Source organism: Maylandia zebra, linkage group LG23 (assembly GCF_041146795.1).
Source record: "Maylandia zebra isolate NMK-2024a linkage group LG23, Mzebra_GT3a, whole genome shotgun sequence".
NCBI lineage: Eukaryota > Metazoa > Chordata > Actinopteri > Cichliformes > Cichlidae > Maylandia > Maylandia zebra.
The window spans coordinates 4,582,604-4,605,406 of record NC_135188.1 but is presented as its reverse complement, the minus strand read 5'-3'; the positions used below and the strand labels follow the sequence as shown (position 1 = coordinate 4,605,406).

The 22,803-nt window shown below is 40.6% G+C and overlaps 1 protein-coding gene across 1 annotated transcript in view; it reads left to right on the top strand.

Moving 5' to 3' along the window:
* si:ch1073-396h14.1 (disintegrin and metalloproteinase domain-containing protein 10) overlaps positions 1 to 22,803 on the top strand; it is a 38,826-nt gene that overhangs the window by 13,744 nt on the left and 2,279 nt on the right. The window contains exons 5-14 of the mRNA XM_014410052.3: positions 1,507 to 1,592; positions 2,398 to 2,520; positions 6,828 to 6,920; positions 7,192 to 7,360; positions 13,521 to 13,684; positions 17,079 to 17,250; positions 17,378 to 17,522; positions 17,771 to 17,954; positions 20,683 to 20,782; positions 21,148 to 21,368. Coding sequence (XP_014265538.2) covers positions 1,507 to 1,592; positions 2,398 to 2,520; positions 6,828 to 6,920; positions 7,192 to 7,360; positions 13,521 to 13,684; positions 17,079 to 17,250; positions 17,378 to 17,522; positions 17,771 to 17,954; positions 20,683 to 20,782; positions 21,148 to 21,368 — 1,457 coding nt within the window. The remainder of the gene's footprint in view (positions 1 to 1,506; positions 1,593 to 2,397; positions 2,521 to 6,827; positions 6,921 to 7,191; positions 7,361 to 13,520; positions 13,685 to 17,078; positions 17,251 to 17,377; positions 17,523 to 17,770; positions 17,955 to 20,682; positions 20,783 to 21,147; positions 21,369 to 22,803) is intronic.

Below are 22,803 nucleotides of genomic sequence, written 5' to 3'. Positions count from 1 at the left end.
GAACATGGACATGTGGTCTGGAAATAATTCAGTCTGTGGGTAGTTGACACCCAGCATTTAGGCCTCCGCATCTATACCCACCCCCACTTGTGCCATGTATAGGATGAATTACGGGGTTCTGATTGGCTGAAGGACTTTGGTATAATGGTGTGATCCAATCATGTGTTCTCTCACTGTAGGTTCATGCCTGAGTGTCTCTCACACACAAACTTTGCATTACCCCTTAAAGTCACTTATCATCATGTCATGTGACTCTACTGTAACTGTGGATTTCAATAATATTTGGTCAACATTAATGCAGAGTGGATTACATTACTTTCCATTTGCACTGGTTTCCTGACTATAAACCTTGTACTCTTTCAGTGTGAGCACCCTTTGACTTCTTGCACTTTTGTGAAATTCTGCGGCTTTTTCAATGCAACATGATGCGCCAAAACATGCAAAAGCAATACCCCCCGTGGCTGCAGACCCATCATTATTGCATCAGATTGAATGAGACAGCCTTCCCAGAGGTGTTGCAAATCATGGACAATGGTTTAATGAAATCAGAGCAGCAGTTATAACATCATTTCCACATGTGGCTCCATTGCTCTCACTCCAGACCAGTGTGCTGGTTTCCAAATGCAGGCCTATTTACAAATTGTGTGAGGGTGCTTCTGCCCATGATTGCTGCACGAATGGTCGCTCGTGCAACAAGGATCCAATCCCCAGCTTTTGCTATCGTTAGCAAATTCAAGAGTGGAACCACATGACTGATCTGCATCATGTGATTTGATTTTCGTGTAAGTTTCCAGTTTGAGGGCCTTTCACTTGATATTTTAAATATTCTGTTGCTCTTTTTTCTAATTGCTGATATTAACTTCCATTTGGAAATGACTAAAAATAAATAAAATGAAGTACAGCAGGAACAGGTCTAAAAGAGAGAATTTCAAAATTTCCCAGCAAAATCCAGAAACAGCTGTAGATTTTTTCTTATTAGAGGAGTAAAGTCTTTATTGTGACCTCATGCAACTATTTAGTAGAGAATAAGGATTGCACAGGGTTGTGGTTGGGGTACAGGGTTGGGGTTAGTTCTAGCAATCAGTACAGGCAGGAAATATTTCTGTGCAGTCCAGTTCTTACATGCATATATTCAGTATTTGTTCACTGATCATTGCCCCTAGAGAAACAAACATGCAGAGCAAGTTATTTACCATTATCATGTCAGCACAAATATCTTCCAAAGATCACACTGTGGCCGACGAGTACATCACATCATGTGTTTATTTTGATCTTTCTAAATTGTTCCAGTAAATTTGAATAGTTGCAGGTGGAGTAAGCCTTTGATCTCTGCTCAGTTATTTAGCATGACTGAAGAGAAAGCAACGTGAATAAACGTGCTCAAGGACAAGCGTCACTCATTGGCTTGGCAATCTGCAACTTTCTGTGTATTTGGCTAAAGGCGAGGTAGAAGAACAGTGCAGATTCTGTATTTTTGTGACTGTAAATATCTGTGTTTGTTACTAGCTCTGTCATACATGACGTCTGCCCCCGATGGATTCTGTGCTGCAAAAACTCTAAACGTCTTCGCCCAAAACCTCAGATCCAGTCAGGTATGATCATCCAGACATAAACTGAATGAAGAATCTACTGTATCCACTTTCCTCCTCTTTCCTCCTTTGTAATCTTTATTTATAGCCAATCCTATAACTGTTTTTGGAAGAAATTCACTCGTGTGTCTGATTCATCTTTTATAACTGACCATTCATTCACTTTTATTGGGCCTCGTGAGTCACCGGGTAAGTTGCTGTTTATAACTCCAGAAGGCTGTTATCACATCGCCGGTAGCGTGGTGACCAGCAGGGAGCTGAGCAGCCGCCTCACAGGCGACCTTGGCTGTAAAATGATAAGAACAGCTGTTATAAACATCTGCTGTATCAATTAATCTAATATTCCCCATGGGCACGTGGAAAATTGTTAACCTATGACCAAGTGGGTGGTGCTCTCAAAGTCTATTGTCAACAGTGAATGTTGGGACATTAGTATGAATCCATTTTTAACAACATACCTCCTGTCAGACATCACTTCCACTGTTTGGTCATGAGATGTTCTCAACAGATGTTTTTCCCATTTAAGCATCCAAGTTGTGTTCCTGCCACTACCTGTCCCCGCTCCCACTAGGTCATGAGTACGAGCTCTGTGTCAACATTTACTTTGAGAAAGTCTCACTTTCATCTGCTTTCATTTTCTTAAACTCTTGTATGTGCAGTTTTTGCCACTTCATGACATCTTTCTCCCTGAATCAGATCTGTAATTTCAGTACATTCTGTTGAATATTTGCTATGGAGAATAACAAACTTCAAATTGGTCTCCCATCAGTTTTTCTTTTGCATCACGTCCTTGCATTTTTATCCACAGGAGGCACCAGTGAGCCGGGCGAGGAGAACTCTGGATGAGTCAAAGACCACCTGCCTCCTCCACCTTCGTGCTGACTACCTCTACTACAAAAGATTCAAGTCTGTCGAAGCTGTTGTGGCTCAGGTGAGAAGTTCAAAACTGCTTTATTTGCCACTTAAGAAGTTTGGCTTCAGATATTCAGGATTGCTGCAAAGGTTAGAAAGATTCACAAAAATCTAAATAGAAACATGTAAAAAAAAAACAGAGCTAAGAATAGTTCTGATTCTTTGTGCTTTTTTGACATCACAAACAAAAGATCCCCTGCCTTTAGGGCCACAGGGCGCTCGTTTAAGAGCACAGTGTTTCTCTATTGGGACATCCTGCAGGAGCATCAAATCACAGCACATTTCCCCTCCTGTTGGCAGAACTCTCCACGCTTTGTTTACACACTCTTAACTGCATTTGGTGTCCTGGATTTTGGGTACACGGGTCACTTAATGTCATTCGTCGATAGTAAAGCCTTATCCTAATGAAACAAGTGCAATCATTAGTCAGACTTTAAGTTATCATTCAAGCCTCTTGTTTCAAAATACAGGCAGACAAAAAAAACTATACTAAATCTATGTTTGTTTACTGCTTATCATCCTTTTTGTAAATGTACCAGCTAGTAGTTCAGTACACGGCGTCAGGCTTTACCTGCTATCATATTATTTAAATATCAAAGGAGCATTATGCTGGGCTAAGGTTGGATTTTGGTCACGACTTAAACTTTTGTCTGATTTTGTATCGACCAACATCAAAGGATTGAGTGGACAACAATTTGTGCTGCATTATTTACCTTTGAGATAGTCAACAATAAAAGTGTTTGCTACCTTGACGCCGAACGAAGATGCAAATGCCAGGCCCCGCTCTGACGCACACAGCAGCTGTGGCGCAATGCACTGCAGGGACATTATGTTGCACTGGCTGCAAACATGGCTAAATGAGGCTCTGTCAGGTGCAAAGACCTGCGCCAGAATTGTTATCATTTTTCTAAATAGTTTCTTCAGTATGTTCTTTAAAACATATAACTGACAGCTATAAAACTGCCATGCTGAGAACAAGGTGAAGTTTAGATGTTAAATGCATGGTAAATGGTGAACTGTCCATGCTTACATTGCTTTATCTTGCCTTCCCTTTTTCACCAACTCTTTGAAAACTGAAGCCAAGCAGATAATAACTATGGCTGGCTCTGCCTACCCAAACACGGTCTTTCACATCAGAATCAAAGTTTTAGAAAATCATTGATAAAAATGTGATGAATGGTAAACAGACTGGTTCTTCTATAGTGCTTTTCTGGTCTAACTGAGAACTCAAAGCGCTTTATGCTTTGACATAGGCGATTTTTCTCCAAGCACGACATCCCAGTACACTTCAGACCCAGCCACACCCTCAGACAAAAACTGGTTCATCCCAAGGACAAAACTCTAAAACGCAAGCTAAATATGTAGTGCAGTGCAGCGAGGAGTGCTCAGACCTCTACACTGGAGAAACCAAACAGCCACTCCATAAACACAAGGCACAACATGGAAGAGCCACCTGGACATGACAAGATTCAGCTGTGCGTCTGCATCTAAAGGTCAAAGGTCACTCTTTGGAGTATGCCAAAGTTCATATTTTGGACAGAGAAGACAGATGGTTTGAAAGAGGAGTAAGAGAAGCCATCTATATCCGCTGTAAACCACCATCTTTGAACAGAGGCAGTGGGTTACAACTCCAACTGTCTGCCACCTACAGTGCAGTTTTGAGATTCCTTCCCAGGCACCTCAACACCCGCTTCACATCTTGCGTCAGATGATCTCAAAGGATCACTTGAAAGGGTTGGGCAAGGTCACACAATGGTTTTACCCGAAACCTCTGCTGATAATGACTCACACCCTTTTTCAGACTTTGGCTCACGTGGTTGGGCACATGATCAATGCACAATCTGATATCGTCATGTTGGTGTTGTTCCCAGATCAACATAGTAAAAGTTGTTCCAGGATCAACATTGCAAGTGACCAATCAGAATGTTGTGACGTCATACTTTTGCGACTTCGGGAAAAACCGCGTAAAAACCAAAAACTGTACTTAAGCTGCGAGAAACCACCTTTATCCGCCGATCAACGGACCCTGACCCTAACCCTTTAATAAACGCTGAGCAGAATTGATATTGTCCTTGCAACATTGGAATTTCATAAATGCACGAATGGCTTGGCGCGCCAAAGAATAACGTCACAACAATGTGATTGGTCACTTGCAATGTTGATCCTGGAACAACATTTACTATGTTGTTCCAGGAACAACACCAACACGACGATATCAGATCATCCCATGATCAATAGTGGGTCAATGACGCACTGAAGGGACAACTCCCACTACGGATTAAATACCTGGGACTCTCCATTTGGTTTTAGAACTGAAGAAGCTTCTCTGACCAGAGGTGAAACAAGTCCAGTCACTTTCTTCCCAAACTCCTCAGACTACCATGACCTGGAGGACTGAGAACCTGCACAGACATATTTATGTATCATTCATCCATTCACACCGATTTATACAAGCACTGCTTTCTATGCTTAAATGCTTTCTAGGCCAAGCTGGAGGTGGCAGAGATGATGTTTGGATTTTCACTGGGAATGACAAAGGAGAGGATTAGTAATAAATATATCAGAGGTACAGCTCAGGTTGAGCAGTTTAGAGAAAGAGTTAAAGTGAAGGCTGAGATGGTTTGGATATGTGCCGAGGAGGGACTGTGGATATACTGGACAAAGAATGTTGAATATGGAGCTGCCAGTTAAGAGGAAAAGAGGAAGATCAGAAAGAAGATTCGTGGATGTAGTGAAGGAGGAAGGTTGATGTGAGAGAGGAGGATGCGATGGAGACAGATGATCTGCTGTGGTGTCTCTTGAAGAGAGCAGCTGAATGAAGAAGAAGAAGGCGACAGTGCACAGTGCATCCGCTCTTTTCTTTATTTTTAAACAACACATAAAGCTTAAAGCATGAAAATCCCTCCTTTGTAATGTTGTACAACTGTTGCAGCTGTAGTAAAAGCCAACTCTGAGCTTACAGATGCAAGCTAAAAACATTTTTAATACTTTCCAGTTGAGCAGGCATTGAATTTAAAGGACATGCTGGGCTAAAATTCAATATCAATTCAATTTTATTCAATTTTATTTATACAGAACCAAATCACAAAAAAAGTCACCTCAAGGCTCTTTATATGGTAAGGTAGACCCTATAATAATAAAACATACAGCGAAAAAGCCAACAATCATGTGATCCTCTTTGAGCAAGCACTTTGGCGACAGTGGGACGGAAAAACTCCCTTTTAACAGGAAGAAACCTCCGACAGCACCAGGCTCAGGGAGGGGCGGGGCCATCTGCCACGACATCAGCAGACAAGCAGCTAAAAGCTTACTTTCTGCCGATGTCCCCGCATTGCCTCAATGCAGTCAGAAACATAATCAGACAGAGAGGTCACATGATGCATTACTTTAAATTGAGTTTAGTTACAAGATGATACGATAATGCAAAAACCCACTTCAGTATGATTATCTTTCTGATTCCTCCGAATTAAAAACCAATAAAGAGTCATTATTTTTGTGATAAAACAAGATAAGTGCACAGATGTGAGTTCATGCTCCCACGAATCTCTTTCTTGACTAATTAAATCTCTTATTAGTCAAAGTCAAGTCAGTTAATGAGTAAGTCAGTTTGTCCTTAGTTTACTTGTTATTCTCTCTGGAGTTTCTTGTGCTGTCCACCCTTTCAGCACCTCTTTGACCCGCCTCAGATTCTTTCCACCTTAAACAAGCACATTTGTTGTCTCTGGTTCAGCGCCAGACCTTTGTTGCACAGAGTGAGAAAATATATCGTTGAGTGTAAATAAGCAAAACCTTGTTGTCAGAGGCTCCTGTCCCAGTTTGAATGTCTCCTACATCCAAGCTGTCAATATTTACATTCATGAGCGTTTCCCCACAGGCGCTTTTGTACGTTTGTCTCCTGCTGTGCAGAATCAAACCTGCGCATGTGACCGGTGTGCACATGCTTTGCTGAAACTGTTACAATCTGTGCCAACCACAACAAAAACACCCAGTGCTTTATATAATACCTGACGCGACACATTTACATATATAACAGTCACATTGTTGTCAACAGATTTCTATTGTTCAATCTTTTCAAATCAGCAGGAGAAGGTTATCTTCAAGAAGAAAATATCAGTTATAGCACTGAAAGGATAAAATGCTAAACCTTCTGAAAATCTTGTTTTTATTTATAAATGAGATAGAATAAGTTATTATGATATATCACTTAATGTTTTCATTTTTCCTTTTCTTGTCTTATTGTGACTTGTTAAAGGCAAAAAAGCTAATTTTTTTTAGCTTAATTCCAGAGAGATTCCTGTTGTTCTCGCATTAACTGTGGTTTCTCAGGTCGCCTCGTACATCCGGGCTGTGAATGACATCTACGACAAGGTGGACTTCAGTGGAATCCAGTTGATCAACTTTAAAGTCAAGTCCCTCAGAGTAAGCTTCAGAACAGTGCACAAACTCCACAAACCTTTGAGCAATGTTCTTCAGTTGCTGATCGCTGATAACACAGTGAAGCTTTTACACATTCAAAATCATGTCATGAACAAGCTTTTTATTGAGATACTTGGGTTCATGCATCAGTCGGTGATGGTGCCCATGTGTCTTCTTCTGGGAGTGGAAGTGAGTCACAGCAGCAAAATAAGCTGAAATACAGGACCTCAGAACTGTGGTTTGTTTGAGTGTTCCTGTGTTTGTCTGTCTCCAGGTGATGACAGAAGAGGATAAAAATGACCCGCTGTCTCCTCTGTACATCGGCCCCGAGAAGCTGCTAAGTCTGTACTCGGAGAACAACTGGGGCAACTTCTGCCTGTCCTACCTGCTCACTGACAGAGACTACAGTGGAGTGCTCGGGCTTGCCTGGGAAGGCAAAGCCGGTGAGTCAGAATCACTTTGGCACTTTTACAAAAATCATAAACAAATGACTTCTTCATGTAACTAATGCATATGCAGCATGGTGGAAACACTGGTTTCCACAGGTACCGTAAATGTAATATTGTGTTTGGTTTCCTCACAAAAGAAGCACACAAAGAATTTGGAACACTTGTTAGGCTACGAATGAACCTTTACTCATTCACTAAATAATGCACAGAGCGAGTCAGGCTCCTGGAAATACGTCCACTGTTTAATAGACTACAAAATCATCGTGTAGCTCTCCCTACAGAAGTTTTACGAACCATCTATTGACCGAGACCATCATGCGTTGGACCAGTCAGTGTTAGCGTTGCAACTTTGCCACCCCAGTACAATGATTTAATTAACCGCTATTAAAACATCAGTATAAGCTGTGTTTTGGCTCCTGAATACGAATACGAGCTAAACTCTGGACTTGGAGGAACAACTCAACATTTTTCAAGAATTGGACAAAATAAACTCATTGTTTTTCCACGACACAGAGAGAATCAGTTCTCTTTCTCACAGGTAGCAGACATCATGATGCTATCTTCATATCTTCATCTGAAAGCAGTTTTACAAAGACCAAAAAATGTCATTATTTATTAAAAATCCAAACTTTTAGCATTGGTAAGCATTTTCCAGCAGTTAATAGAGACTAAAATATTTGCTGGAGCATTTCTATACTGAAAAATTAAAAAGGATGCATTGAGAACATAAGCCAGGCTCAGCGTTATGCAAATACATTATACAGAATTATACAGAATGTGTGGATATGAGCCAGACAGTGTTAAAAAGTTTGTAACCTGGAAAAGGAATATTTAAATAAGAATGTGCATTAAATGAGGTATCGTAGTGGGTGTAAGAACTATATACAGTGGAGCCCCGACTTACGAAATTAATTCTTCCCGAGGGTCTTTCGTAAGTCGAAAATTTTTCGTAAGTTGAAGCACCCATTGCGCGTTTTGAGTGAGGCGATGCTGAATGATAGGCTATAGGCTAAATGCTAACTAGGACAACAATATGTCGTTCAAGTGGAACAGCGAAGCGAAAGTACGGAAGCCAAGGGGTTGTCACCCGGAAGGCATTGTGGGCATTGTAGGCTCAGCCAATCAGAGCCAACGGATTTCGTTACTCGGGCATTTTGCCGTAACACGGGCAGAAATATTGCTGTTCAGTGCCTTTGTAACTTGAATTTTTCGTGAAACGGGGTATTCGTAAGTTGGGGTTCCACTGTATATAGAAACACATGTGTTTTATTATGTGCTGGTTGCCCTAAAATGCATCCAAGCATAGTTTTCCTTGTTCAAATGACAATGTTGCACAGTTACAGGAATTAGACAGCTCCCATTTCAAGGCTTTCATACATGCAGTGTTCGGGTCTGAGACATTGAAGTAATAATCCTCAGTTATTCACATACAAACCTGCATGTTGCACAAAGCATTTCTTTTGAAAACATGATGAATTTATTATTTGCATGTAAAATAATAATAAATAAACTCCCATCCCACTTTGCCACAGTATACCTGGATTAGTTCGTACGGTTCAAGCATTAGTCAGCTCCCGTAGGTGTGCAGTATCATTGGTGTGCTGGAAGGACTTGACCACATGTATGAGAACTGTTGCAGTAGGAGGTTCTTGCTTGGGTCTATGCCTCACATTCAGCATTTGATTGGTTAAACTCAGGGGTGTGAGAGCAGACCACCAGAATGACATACGATTAGGGTGCGCTGAACCTTTGACACACACACACACACACAGCCGCTCCTAGACGACTTAGAGAGGATTGGAGCTGCATTCCACCACATGATTGCCATGGTGACATCTCACATAAGTAACACACACACACGCACACACACACAGTTACACTGTTAGGACTTTTCAGGCTCATGTGATCTCCCATAGACACAGCAGAGAGGTTTGACCTCCACAGGCTGATACACTCGACCTCCGTATGACCAGTTTCTTAGTGGTTTCACCACTGGCCCTTAAACTCAAAGACCCCGTTTCCATCTGCAGCCTCAGCAAAGTGCTGCATTCACACACATGCGGACACACACAACCCCCATCCACCACACCAAACTCCTCCTCTAACCCCTCCAAGTTGCGTTTTTCTACGTTAGTGGAAGATGGGGGGTTGGGCTCAGCTCAGAGTTTCGAACCACACCAAGACATTAATTTACCAGACATTACGTTTAGCGTTAATGAATCTTTACAATGGCCTCGAACATACGTATACATACACAAAGGAGGGGATATTCACCAGCTATATTAGACATGGAGAAACTTTAAAGGAAATGCTGCAAAGAAAACTTGAGAAAGCACGGGGTTTTTTTTTCCATTACCATGGTTTGCTTTGAAAATGTAGCTTGTATCTGTAAAATAATTGCTGTATGAAAAGCTAGACAGAGCACAGCTGCTCTCCTTTAGATCCGACTCTTATTTGTGGTTAATCACCTTTCAGCTGGTGCCGGGGCATTCAGTGTAGGACGTTTAGATCTTTGTCACATGTCACCCACCCCCACCCACTCCCTTTGCCTGTACGCCTCTCTGTCAGCTTTCAAACATGGACAAAATGTCAAAGTGCAGTAAAATACAATGCAATGCATGGCATGCAGTTTGGAAAGCAGCGAAAGTATCTAATTACTATTAGGCCAGTTATTTGCTCTGTAACTGTCAGTAGACCAATTAAAGGCTTTATGTGTGTTGTACCAAAAAAAAGTCTTATTCAGATCAGGTGCATAAAATCTCAGCTATAACAAGCTGTTTAATAACCTTATTCTGTACTGGTGGCATGCAGGGCTCATAACTTGTGACTGAACTTCAAATTAGTCGTCATTCTGTCAGTGATTTTTCACACTGTAATCTGGAGAAATATGTGTGTAGTGAGTGGTAAGAACTAATAATATATAATATATCCACATATATATGTCCATATAGCCATATATATCCATAATATATATAATAACAAGAATAATATAATTTCTTTGGTTTCTTCCTCAAACTTTAATCATCTAGGGTCTCTCCTGACACAATTAACTAGAAAAAAAAAGTACTTTCTTAAGATTCAATGATTTTTTTGTTGTTATTGTCAATTTCCTGCATGTCCAGTACATGCAGGAGAATCAAAATACTGTTGCTCTCTCTCCTTATTATAGAGAAGAATTAGGAAAGATGAAGGACACATAAAAATCAAACCTATGTACAATGGTAACAGCAGTAATAAAATGAATGCGTGCAAATAAACAGCAGTGGCAGCCTTTTCAATGAAATAGTTTCATTTTGTTATACTGACATTATTGGAGCAGAAAAACATACAAAGCGTAAGACCCCGGCTGATTAACAGCTGTGCTACACACCCGTCAGATTAAGTCTTTAGTCTTTGACCAATAAAAATGCTTGAAACAGCCTCATAACACAGCAAATAAACACACACAACTGCAAGGTCATTGAACTCTGGAGACAAAGACAGCCTTGAGCGGAAGCCTGTATAGACGTACATTATTTACAGTACTTTTGGTTGCCTTCCTGAGTAGTACCAGCGTATTATCTGGGAACTAGTTGTTGTTTTTGGAACGCAAAATGTTCACTGCATCTGCTTTTGCTGTTAAAGGTCTTATTTGGGTACTCCGACTCCCCCAGATGTGTTTAGGTCTAAGGAAAGACCCTTTCCGTCGTTGTAGCGTTTGCTCATTTACATTAAAACCATGTGTGTTTGCTTGTGTGTGTGTGTGCTGTGTAAGCATCTCAGTGTTTGTGTGTGCTATGATGTTAACTGATGCTGTGTCACCATATAAACTTTTTTTCTACCGTTAGTGTATGTATACAATATATACACGCATGTTTCCTGCTGATGGTGAGTGCGTGTGTGTGTGTCGGTGTGTACATTAGATTTAAGCGAGCCAGATGATTGTTTGCTCATGGAGACTGTGTTTATCCAGCAGGCTAATAATAGGACTCTTTCAGTACGCGTCCTTTGTGTGTCAGAGACGAGAAGGAGAAAAGGAGAGGAACAGAGTGCAGGCCGACTCTGCGATCGCTTGCACGCTTGCTGCCAAAACCCACAGTGGGGACCTCTAAAGTAACACTCTTTCTAGGAAATGCAGCCCCTTGAATTAGGGGGACCATTTCAGGTCAAAAGGAGGGAATGGAGGAAAGAAGCAGCCAGCATTCTTCATCAATGTGACTGGAAAAGCCGTGCTCGGCAGTTTGACTTTTAACTATGCGGAGGATTTATAGTAATGGCAGTCTATCGTAATTCTTTTTGTGTTTTTATCTAAAGCTTAAAAGCCTCAAAGTTTCAATTCCCAAAAGATAAAATAGCCTCAAACCTCCTTCGCTTATCTAGAAGACATTTTATTTGCTACTGCTTCCAGCCTGGTGTCATAGGGTACGCTTCTGTTTTTGCTTTCTGACCTCTGATTGTCCCTGACCCTTCCTGTCACACTTACACCCACTGCGTAACAAAGACATGCAGGTGGGAGATCCAGATGCCAGCGACATTTTCCCACAGTCCGCGATGACACCTGGTGTGCTCGGTTTTCTCAGAAACGGACATGTACCTTGCAAGCTTTTCCCGCCAAAATGGTGGCGCTGATAACATTATGTAAGAGGATGTTACATAAAAGTCACGAGACTGCCAAGACCTGCAACCTCAACCGACACACGGGTGCACGGGAACCAATGAAAAGATGGGGAAGTAACTCCCCAGCTGTGCTTTGAAAACGCGGGTTAGACTCCTCCAATGTTCGGTGTGTTGTTGACAATGAGAAGAACTGAACCTATAAGACTGAAAATTTAGTTAGATAATGTCAAACTACTGGTATTCACATCATACTTTATCCAATGAACAGTCTTTCTGACCTATAGGTGTGCAGCCTGACCAATCAGACTGGTTTCTGTAAAGCTAGCTCTGTGGCTGGCCAGCTGCAACATGACATCACTTCCCAGATATCCCTCCATGTGATTGTGGACAGCTGTTTGTAATTGTAAGAATGGCTTTCAATGGATATTATGTAAAGTGAAAGGCAATGATGACCACCACAGGCTTTGGTGTAAAAAAAGGAGAGTTCACCTGACTCTAGCCACACCTCAAACTGGAGCCACAGTAGCAGAGCACTGTTGGTTTTAAAGTATTTCCAGTAGCACAAGGTCACTTATGCAATCTTATCACCCTGTAAAGTAACAGGTGCCAGGCTTTAATTAGATCTGCAGCTCGTTTCTGCTGTGATTGTAAGATCTTCCTTATCAACTCAGGAGGCATTCATGAGGTTACAGCTTTGCAGTGACCTGTATTTCTACCTTCCTCAGCTGCTTCAGTGGTTTTTAAAATCCTATGTGGATCATTTGGTTGCAGCACTCAGAAGCTCCCTTCACTCACAAAGTTGCAACAGACGGTCGCCCCTCCCACAGCCTGGTTCTGCCACAGGTTTCTTCCTGTTAAAAGGGAGTTTTTCCTTCCCACTGTCACCAAAGTGCTTGTTCATAGAAGATTGTTTGATTGTTGGGGTTTTTTGGATTATTGTCAATTATTTACCTTACACTATTAAGCACCTTGAAGGCATTAGTGTTGTGATTTGCTTCTATATAAATAAACAGAAATGTATTAAATCGACAGCTATACAAAGATATGAACTAATTACAGTTGCATATAACATAACAAAACCCTCTGAGACCTCTATCTCATCAACATGATCAATACCTGCCATCATTTCAACATGTTATGGACAAAACTCTTTTTTTGTATAAAATTAACAGTGTTGTTAACAAAAAGTTGCCAAAAATGGCCAATGCATCAAATGCAATACAAAAAAAAAAGCTATATCATCAAAATATATCATACAAAAAATGATACAGCAAAAAAAAAAATGTGGATTTTGTTCTAAGGGTTAATAAACATCTGAGTTCCCAAAAAATCTGAATTCTCTGGCTATTTTTGATGGGTTGGGTCTTACAGGATTGAGATGAATTCATAAATGTTACATAAATATATGTAAAGGTTTTTCAGGAGAACGCTGAGATAAATCGGAATGTTCAGAAGTTTCAGCTTTTAAACTATATTTACTTTAAGTATTAACTTTAAGTGTCACATACTCAGTGAACCTCACAATCTCAGATATTGTCTTTTATTTTCTTTATCTAAGGAAACTGGGGAGGAGTGTGTTCAAAGCCTGCGACCCTCAAAAACGGTGTTAACTGCACCCTGAACACAGGTCTGGTCACAATTCAGAACTACGGACAGTTTCTGCCTCCTCGACGAGTCCAGCTGACTTTGGCACACGAGCTCGGCCACAGCCTTGGATCTCCGGTCAGTCACCACGAAAAACACCAGCAAAAAAAACAAAACAAAACATGATTACAATTCAACCATACAACTTATATAAAGATTTTTTCATATATGTCGGAACTTGTTGATGTCAGTTGTGGTTTAAATTATATCTAGAAGGTCGAACAGGAGGCCTTTTGTAGATATTGCAGCTGCAGACAGAGCAAGTTGTATTCAGTTGTATTTATTAAGTTGTATTTATCTGAGTGTACTGATAGCATTTCAACATCTTACCTTTAAAAAGTACATCTCAATCTTCTGTGCTGCTATATCTCCATGGTGCAGCTAGCGTATGTTGCTAATTTCCAGAACTACTGCAAGGCTCCACGACCACAATTTCATGTTCATGTAAATCAAATTGTGGGTTATTAGACAGATGGTGCTTTTGTTGAGAGACAGTAATGACTTAGCATTAGCCTAGCTTTAGTGACAACAGTGCTCCATGCACCAAAATAAGGCCAGGTGATTTCTGACTGAAAGATTACCTGTATTGGAATCAGTCTTACTCATGGTTAAAAACTCTATTGAAATGAAAGCCAGATTGCTCAGCACCAAGAAAACAAAATCAAATATATCATGCCTTTTCTTTTCTTTTTTTTAGTGCAGCCAAATCTGCTGCTGTTTCTGTTTGTTGTACTAATGAGTGACGGTAAAACGTGAGGAGACTTTTCATTCGATTTGCACGTTTCATGGGTTCAGTGTATCCTGGATGTCTGTTTGCTAGTTTCAACCTGAATCATTTCCATCTTTTATTTAAACATAAAACGTCGTTGGCTGTTTGCTGAACGTGACGAGTCCCAGAGATTCAAAGTGTTGTGTCGCATATTCTCACACGGTTGTTTGCACTGGAACAAATTGTCTGTGAATGATTCACTTCTGTGGGCGTTGGAGACCTTGTCCTTTATTGACTGGTTTGTTTTTATAGGGACCCCTGTCTCAGTCTCACTGGTACATCTCAAAAAAGGGAACGGGAGGAGCTCTGATGTCAGTCACTTGTGTCCTATGGTTACTCTCTGTTTGTGTCCATAAGCAGAGCCTGGCAGTCTCTTCCGCCACCTCAATAACAGCACACATGTTATATAAGCACACAAATGCCTGCACCTCAGTATGTGTGACAGCTGCTAACACCTCCAACCTTTCTCCTGCTGCCCAAAACGCCAGCAGCACTCCACACTCTCTTTTCACCCTGCTCTCTATTATTCATATTACCACACACTAAAGAGCCCTCCGAGGCATTCCTGAGCAGATTAGCTCTGCTATGTCAGACCCTGCTGCCTTTTTATAAATTAAACTACTGTAAGCACACCTCGGCCCCTCTAATATCTTTGCTCCTGTGACAGCCATGTTTCCAGGCTGCATAGGATTGAGGAAGACATAAAGACACGTGACTGAAGGTCTCTCCTGCAACTTCATGGTGGAAAAAGCACAGGGGTGCACTGTGATGGGGAGAAACTTTGATTAAAAAGACGCTTTGGCTTTCAGAATATTTCTCTTCCAAACTGTGTATCTCTACACTGATTTTTAAAAATGAATTCATCAGGTGAAAGATAAATTGAAATATAAAGAGGACATCATTGATGGGTTGGAAACAAGACCAAAGTTTGCAAAGGCGACCTTCACTATCTAAACCATTACACCTTGCAACTGTAAGTCAGCAACAACAAAATGAATTTTTGAAGGTCATTTATCAGACTGGCTTCCAGGTTAATATCTGAAAAGTTATATCTTTTCTTTGCTTTACCTCTAATATAATGGATAAAAAGAAAATAACTATCAAAACCATCAAAGCAGATTTAGGCAGCAAGTCTTAATTTGCATTAAGTTGAAACGTCTTTTTTCAGGTGTAAAATGTAAATAAAAACAAAATGCAATGATTGGCAAATAAACTGATCTGCAAGGCCAGTAACATTGTGGGGATGGAGCTGGACTCCCTTAAGGTGGTGTCGTAGAGGCGGATGTTGTCCAAGATAAGGACAATGTTGGATAATACCTCCCACCCACTCTATGACATGCTGGCTAGCCACAGGAGCACGTTCAGTGAGAGACTGAAAAGCACCACTGAACGACACAGGAAATCATTCCTGCCCGTGGCCTTTACAACTGTAAACACTGCAACAGTTACACCCTTTTTGCACACGCTCTTTTCTACTCAGTAATGTTGTTGTCAATATTCTAGATATATATTTATAATCACCTCTGTCAATCCTTGATATTTATTATTGAGTGGTTTGTATTGTTGTATTTGTACTGTGCTATTTCTTACATCTGTAAATCTGTAACATATTGTATTGTTAAATAGTCTAGCCTGTTTCTGTTACTGTTATTCATATTCATATAGGAGCACTTTTAAGTTTTTCCCCTGTCCCCATATTTGTTTACAGGTGTTGCTGCTCCATAAATCATATTTACTTAAACTGTATAGTCATTGATTGCTTTATCCTTTGTGAATATTTTGTTGTCCCGCTCCTTATTTTCTCATTGTATTCTGGGGGGTGTAGTGCATAGAGCTTATGTATATTTGTATAAGAAGAAACATTCAGTACCTCATAAAATACAAGGAAATAGCACACCAGGTTTTTCCTGAATTGGAAAAGCTTTCTAGTATAAACACTTATCTTTGTTTTTGGTTATGTTTAACCTAAAATCACATCGTTTCTTTGAAAACAGCATCTGTAGACTGCTACAGGTGCTCAAAAAGTAAACAGGAAGTGCTGTTATATACATTTCTGCAGAGGTATTGAACACAGCTTTGCTTTTCTTCCTGTTTTTCAGCTTTAAAGAAAGCGTAGTTCTGGTATACACTAGAAGCGAATACAAGGTTTGGTGCAAAGTCTGAAGCCCCCACAAAAGAAACTGAGGCATGAGAGTGGAAACACAATTCAAGTTAGTTTTATGCATGCTGAAAGAAAGAGTTCCAACATCTGCTGTGTTGCAGTGCCCTGGCAAACCCAGAACTGCAGATAGTGACAGATAAAGTGACGACTGTATAATCACTAGTGTCTTTCAACCTAATCTTAAACATATGCAAAAATATCCACATCAATGCCGTTTCCCTCAGCATGTTTGCATGTTCACTTCAAGTCTCTGCATTAGACTAATAATTCATCAGAGACTTTGACATGCTAAGAGTATGAGCTCCAGAAAAAGAGGAAGCTCTAGTTTTATTGCACATGTGGAACACATCATTAGATGGACAGGGGATTCAAGATTTGTCTTTTTGCTCTTAAAAGTAAAACTGCCCTTTCAGCTGAGGCCTGCTGATGGACATGACTGGAAAAGCTCCTCATCGTGATCAGTGAAGGAAGTTGATTCCCCGATCTATATTTAAGAGGTGGAAGCAAATATCTTCATGCTTGCCGTTTTGTCTGTGTTTCAGCACGATGAGGGCGCTAACTGCGGGAACCTCGACTCCGATGTCGGTAAAGGCAGGTACCTGATGTTTCCTTACGCCACAGACGGGGCGCGTGAAAACAACGATAAATTCTCACCCTGCAGCATCAAACACGTTAGCAACATCCTGAAGCTGAAGAAAGATGACTGCTTCACGGGTGAGGAAGAAATATCAGTGTCCTGCATCCTGTTTACATTGTGCACTAGTTGCTGCAGCCTTCAGGCTATATCTGTATTTGTGTATCTGCTCATGTGTTTATCTGCTTGTCTGTTCATTTTGGGCAGTCAGTGATCAGCCCATCTGTGGAAACCAGATCATAGAGGAAGGTGAGGAGTGTGATGTCGGTAACAAAGATACAGATCTCTGCTGCTACAGTGCTAAAGAGCCTGTAGGAATCCAGTGTCACCTCAAGCCTGGTAAAATCTGCAGGTACTCCACATGTACACAACATCAAAGTGTGCGAAAATGATTTCCAAAACTGTAATTAGCTGTTCAGGTCTTTCTGAATATTTGTAGTTCAATCATGTATGGGTTTGAGGTTAATAAATTTAAATATTCATCATCAGTCTTTCATCTAAACTATTTATATTCTAGTTTCGAGATGCGGCTTTGTTTAGTTTAGATGTAGCTCTCATGTGCAGCCATGTTTGTGGTGTTTTTTCTCTTCCATTCATCAGTCCAAGTCAGGGCCTGTGTTGTGGTCAGAAGTGCGAGTTTAAGCCAGAGGGTCAGAGGTGCGACGAGGAGACAGACTGCCAGAAAGCGAGCGTGTGCTCAGGACTCTCCCCGCTCTGCCCCAAGCCAGCTGCCAAGGAAAACCTCACTGTGTGCAGTCAGGGCACGCGTGTCTGCCTGAATGGGGTGAGGCGGGCACATCCACCACACCAGAGCGTTACTTAACACACTCCGTTACCCAATGAGGGAAAGTGTGCAAGTGTGCAGCAATGTTGCAAAGCATGTGAATCTTGACCTTGAAAGCAGCACATGGCAATAGACTTTCAGTATAAGGTTCATTTAGTAGCTTTTCCAGAGATTTCTTTTTCATCATGTCCACTCGCCAGACACCTTATAAGGTGAAGATGGGCACAGTGTGGTCATAAGGACATGGTCATAGTTGGCAAAAATACTCAGGTAGGCTGTGGAATTTGTCAAAGCTAAATTCTGACTCTACCATTAGAATGTCGCAGAACTTCAAAGAGACTCATCAGACCAGACAACAGTTTGCCAGTCTTCTAAGGTTCAATTTTAACAATCCCGTACACGCGGTTTCTTGTTATGAGCTAATAAGAGTGCCACCTGGAGTGGTCTTTTGCTACTCTGGTTCATCTTTCAGAGACATGAAAAAGAGTTCTTCATATGTTGACACAACCTCTGACATCAACAAGGCATTTTCATCCATGAGACCTGCCAGTGAGTGGATATTTTTTCTTTATTAAGACCACTCTCTGTAAACCCTCGACATGGTGGTGTGGTAAAATCCCAGCAGATCAGCAGTTTCGGATATACTCAGACCAGCCTGTCTGGCAACAACTCTGCCACATGATTGGTTCATTAGATATTTACATTGTTCAGTTGAGCAGCGGTTCCTAACAAAGTGTTCAGTGAGTGAGTTTGTTGTGTTGTGTGTCAGCTCTGTCTACACCTAATATCGTGATCATACAAAAATATCAGTGTCAATGATATTTGTTGTATTTGGCACAACAAGCAACCTTTTTTTGATAAAACCGTGTCGCCTGCATACGCAGAAATTCACATTACAATTCAGCCAGAGTCTCACTTATTTTAAATAAAAGTTAAGAAATTTCTTCACTTGAAATCGTTGCTGCAGAAAGGTGATTTAACTGCAAACTAGCCTTGCTTTTATATAGTAGTTCTCTATTGCAAAGAGACGTGTTACAGATGAGTTGCAATCATCAGTGCAGACTGACTCAGACTGATTGCATATTGCAGACAGAATGCTAACATATAAGCAGTCTGTCTACTTTTATAGAAGAGAGCACAATTATTTGCAAACACTCACCAGTGTGTCTGAGAGTGCAGAGAGTGCAAGTTGCCTCCCATCAGCTGACTTGTGCATTTGCCTTCTGATTAAAAGTGATTGAGGGCGTTGCACACAAATAAGTTCGGCTGTTTCCAGTTTCTCATTTAAAATACAATCAAGTGCTTCCTGTTTTTGTTTTAGGTAGCACGAAATGAAAATTATCTTGAAATAATCAGAACATTTAAAACCCACTGTCTGTGCTTACTGGCAGGTATTACAGGTGTAAACAAAGGTGCCATTTTAACACAGCATTTCTGAAAAAAGAAGAGAAAAATCCTTTTTAACCAGCAGGATAACAACAGGATCTCCCTCCAAAATTAAACACAGACGTTACTCTGTCCTCTCAGCAGGAGAGCATTTATTCCAGCTGTGACTGTGGTTTTCTGGATATATTATTCTCCAGATGTTCTAACCTCATCTAACCTGGATGACCTGATCCGGGAACATAAAATATATAATCCCAAACGTAAAACATGATAAAAGGCTTTTAAGAAGATGTAAGTAATAGTGTAAACCAAGAAAGGTAAAACTTATCTTTAGTTAAAATTCTCAAATTCATCTCTTTTTTTTCACTGACACTGATATATTATTTCCAACGAAACACAAAAGAGAAAAAAAAACTTCAAACAAACATATTCGGTTCATCAAAACATGTCAAACATAAATTTACTTCAGGCTTAAAAAACAACAACAGTGAAACACATCTGTGATGCAGATCCCCACATTACAAAGTCTCAGAAAGTAAGAGGCAGTTTCTAAACTCTGTCGAACACTATATAAGTGTCTGTAAGTGTTATATATACTGAAAAAGTTAATGCAACACAAGCGCCCCAGTACCTCTTACCTGTCTGTTTCCCCAGTTTTCTTATGAGACATTAGCCAGGAGTGGTTATGAATGGCTAAATCTGATGTATTAACATGAAATGAAAAACACTCCCTAAACTAGCTCATGTCTTTTTGTGTGCGTACGTATTTGAGTATTTGAACTAGTGTTGTTTGAATTGAACCTGGTATACTTTTCTGTATTTTTTCTTGACTTCAGATCGTTCTTTAATGCCCTAGGCTCTGTATGACATCAAAGAGAGCACATATGTCTAATATGGTGCATAGGCACATGGCTTGGGCTGTGAGGAAAGAAGCCCCGCCCACCTTTAGTTCAAATCTCCTGTTTGTGGGAGGTAGCCAATGAGATATAAGAATGCTTAAATCGAGGGTCCAGTGTACGATAAATAAGGACCTTTATGAGCTCTGGTAGAGTCCTGTAATAAAAACATGGATCTGGAAACTAACATAATAGGTCCTCTTTAAAACATAAATATAGATATATAAATTTTAATTCAATGCTAATTCGCATGACTGACATAAACTGTAAGGTAGTGAAATAATCCAATTACCTACCAATCGAGTCAATATTTTGATCATCAACAATAGACGTACTGATATTGATGAACTTGAACTGGCTCTTATTTGTCTTAATTTCTTACATCATAGTTCTCCCAGCTTCTTCTGACTCTACATCCTAACTGTAGTATCTGTTTGTCTCTGAAGGTCTGCACTGGCTCGGTTTGTGTGAAGCACCACCTGGAGAAGTGCGACTGTCCCGGAGACTCCATGAGGGAGAAATGCCACATGTGCTGCCAGAAGCCCGGTAACCACGGGAACATGTGTCCTCTGCTACAGAGGAATGTGTTTACACGCTGTGTCTCAACAACTCAGGCTGTGTTAATTAGTGCTGAGGTTACATTTCTAAATGATTGTGTTCTTTTAGACCAATCTGTGTTCACAGATCGTAGTTATTAAAGGTCAACTGTTTCTCAAACTCCGGTTTCCATTTCATATTGTCAAGTTTTGAGTAAGTGGCATATCTCTTTATGATATACACACACAGGCTGGTATGCGGCTCAAAAAACTTGCTTTTGTAAAGTATAAACAGTATTTATACTCTCTCTCTCTATGTGTGTGTGTAATGTTTCTGTAACTTGATTTGATTTCCTTTGTTTGTATTTCTTGCAGATCAGCCTGAGACTTGTGCAAGCACCACATCGTCTGTTCTGTCCGATCACTTCCACAAAAAAGTGTTGCCCCTGGTGGGTGGTGCGCCGTGCTCTGGAAACCGTGGATACTGCGACAAATTTCACGTATGCCGCATCCTCGATGCAGACGGCCCCATCGCGAGACTGAAGAACTCCTTTCTTCATTTGGATGACTTCGACGACGTGGGAGAGTGGATGAAGGTGGAATCTACATTAGTGCGATAACATCAGAATAAGATAAATACATTGATTGTCAGGTTTCGCTGCATAGCAGGCACAGTTGGACCCAAGCGCAGGACCCAAAAAATGGCTTTATTTCTGAAGGTAATAGGGCAGAGTGGACACACCTGAGGAACACAGCTGAACAGAATCCGACTGACGAGACAGGGGAAGCAAAACTGAACATGATACATAGGAGACCTTAGACTATTAAAATAAAACAGGAAGAAACACTGAGACTAAGACATGAGGGATAGCTGGGTCTAAATAAATATAAATCTGCCTACACCTCAAAAATGTATTCGATCTACACATGGCTATAAAACATGCAGCTTGTCTACTAGAAGCTCCTCTACTCTACTTGTTGAAGTATACTTGCTCATCTGTATGAGTCTGTGAACTTTAGGTTAAAAGCTCTTAGGTATAAGAAAAGGTGCTTGTGAGAAAGATGGTTGTAGTAAGAAAGTACTTTTTGTGCTCAAATACAGAAGAAAAGTCCTCTTTCCTTCAGATTAGGTATGATCCAAAAAAGAGGTTTACGACTGACGGCCTGTAGATCCACGTGATGAGCCCATCCCATTATTTGGCTGATATGCATTTGGCAGCTGGAGAACATTTGTTTTCTCTATCGGGGCCATATGTTGTTCATATCTGGGTGTTCAGTGTTCAGTCTTAAAACAAAGTAGAGTCTTTTCTACAGTTTCTGGGTTGAAATGGTGTGGAAAGCACGTGCAGCTGGCCTTGAAGCATGTTTTCTTTCAGCCAGTGGATGCGTCAGAAGTGTTACTCAATCGGTAGAGTTACCCAAAAGATCAGCTACCATATGTGCTCCCTGTGTAACAAACAGGATGTTTAGCCATTGTGTTCATTTGAATAAAACAAGTAATTCAAAATAATATAGACCTTTTTTTTAATCCCTCTTGGTATCCTATTGGTCACTGGGAGAAACTGTGCATTTCCCAACCAGTAGGCGAGTAGTTGCAGGAGGTTGTTGGCTGTCACTGTGTGACATCAGTCACAAAAGTCACAACCAGTGGAATACTCCCTTTTCCCTAGCAACTAGTGGTTGCTAGGTAGTCATCAGCCAGTATATAGGTTATTGTGACTGGGACCTAACCAGTATGAAACCACAAAGCATTATAGACTGAAACTTTTGAAAGAAGAAACTGCACATGTAGTGTTTTTGTATCTGCTTCATAAACAAAAAGAGACACGATTGCAAAAGAAAAGGTAGATTAATACTCAGTGATAACATGGTAATAGCACAGTAATAACATTATAATGGCCTGTAATGATATTTAATTATAACATTATTACTAAATAATAGCTTTGTATCAGTGATGGGTTCTAGCTGAGTGATATTAGACTGATTTATGTAATGGGGGTAATAACTGAGGGAATAATATGAAAGTGAACA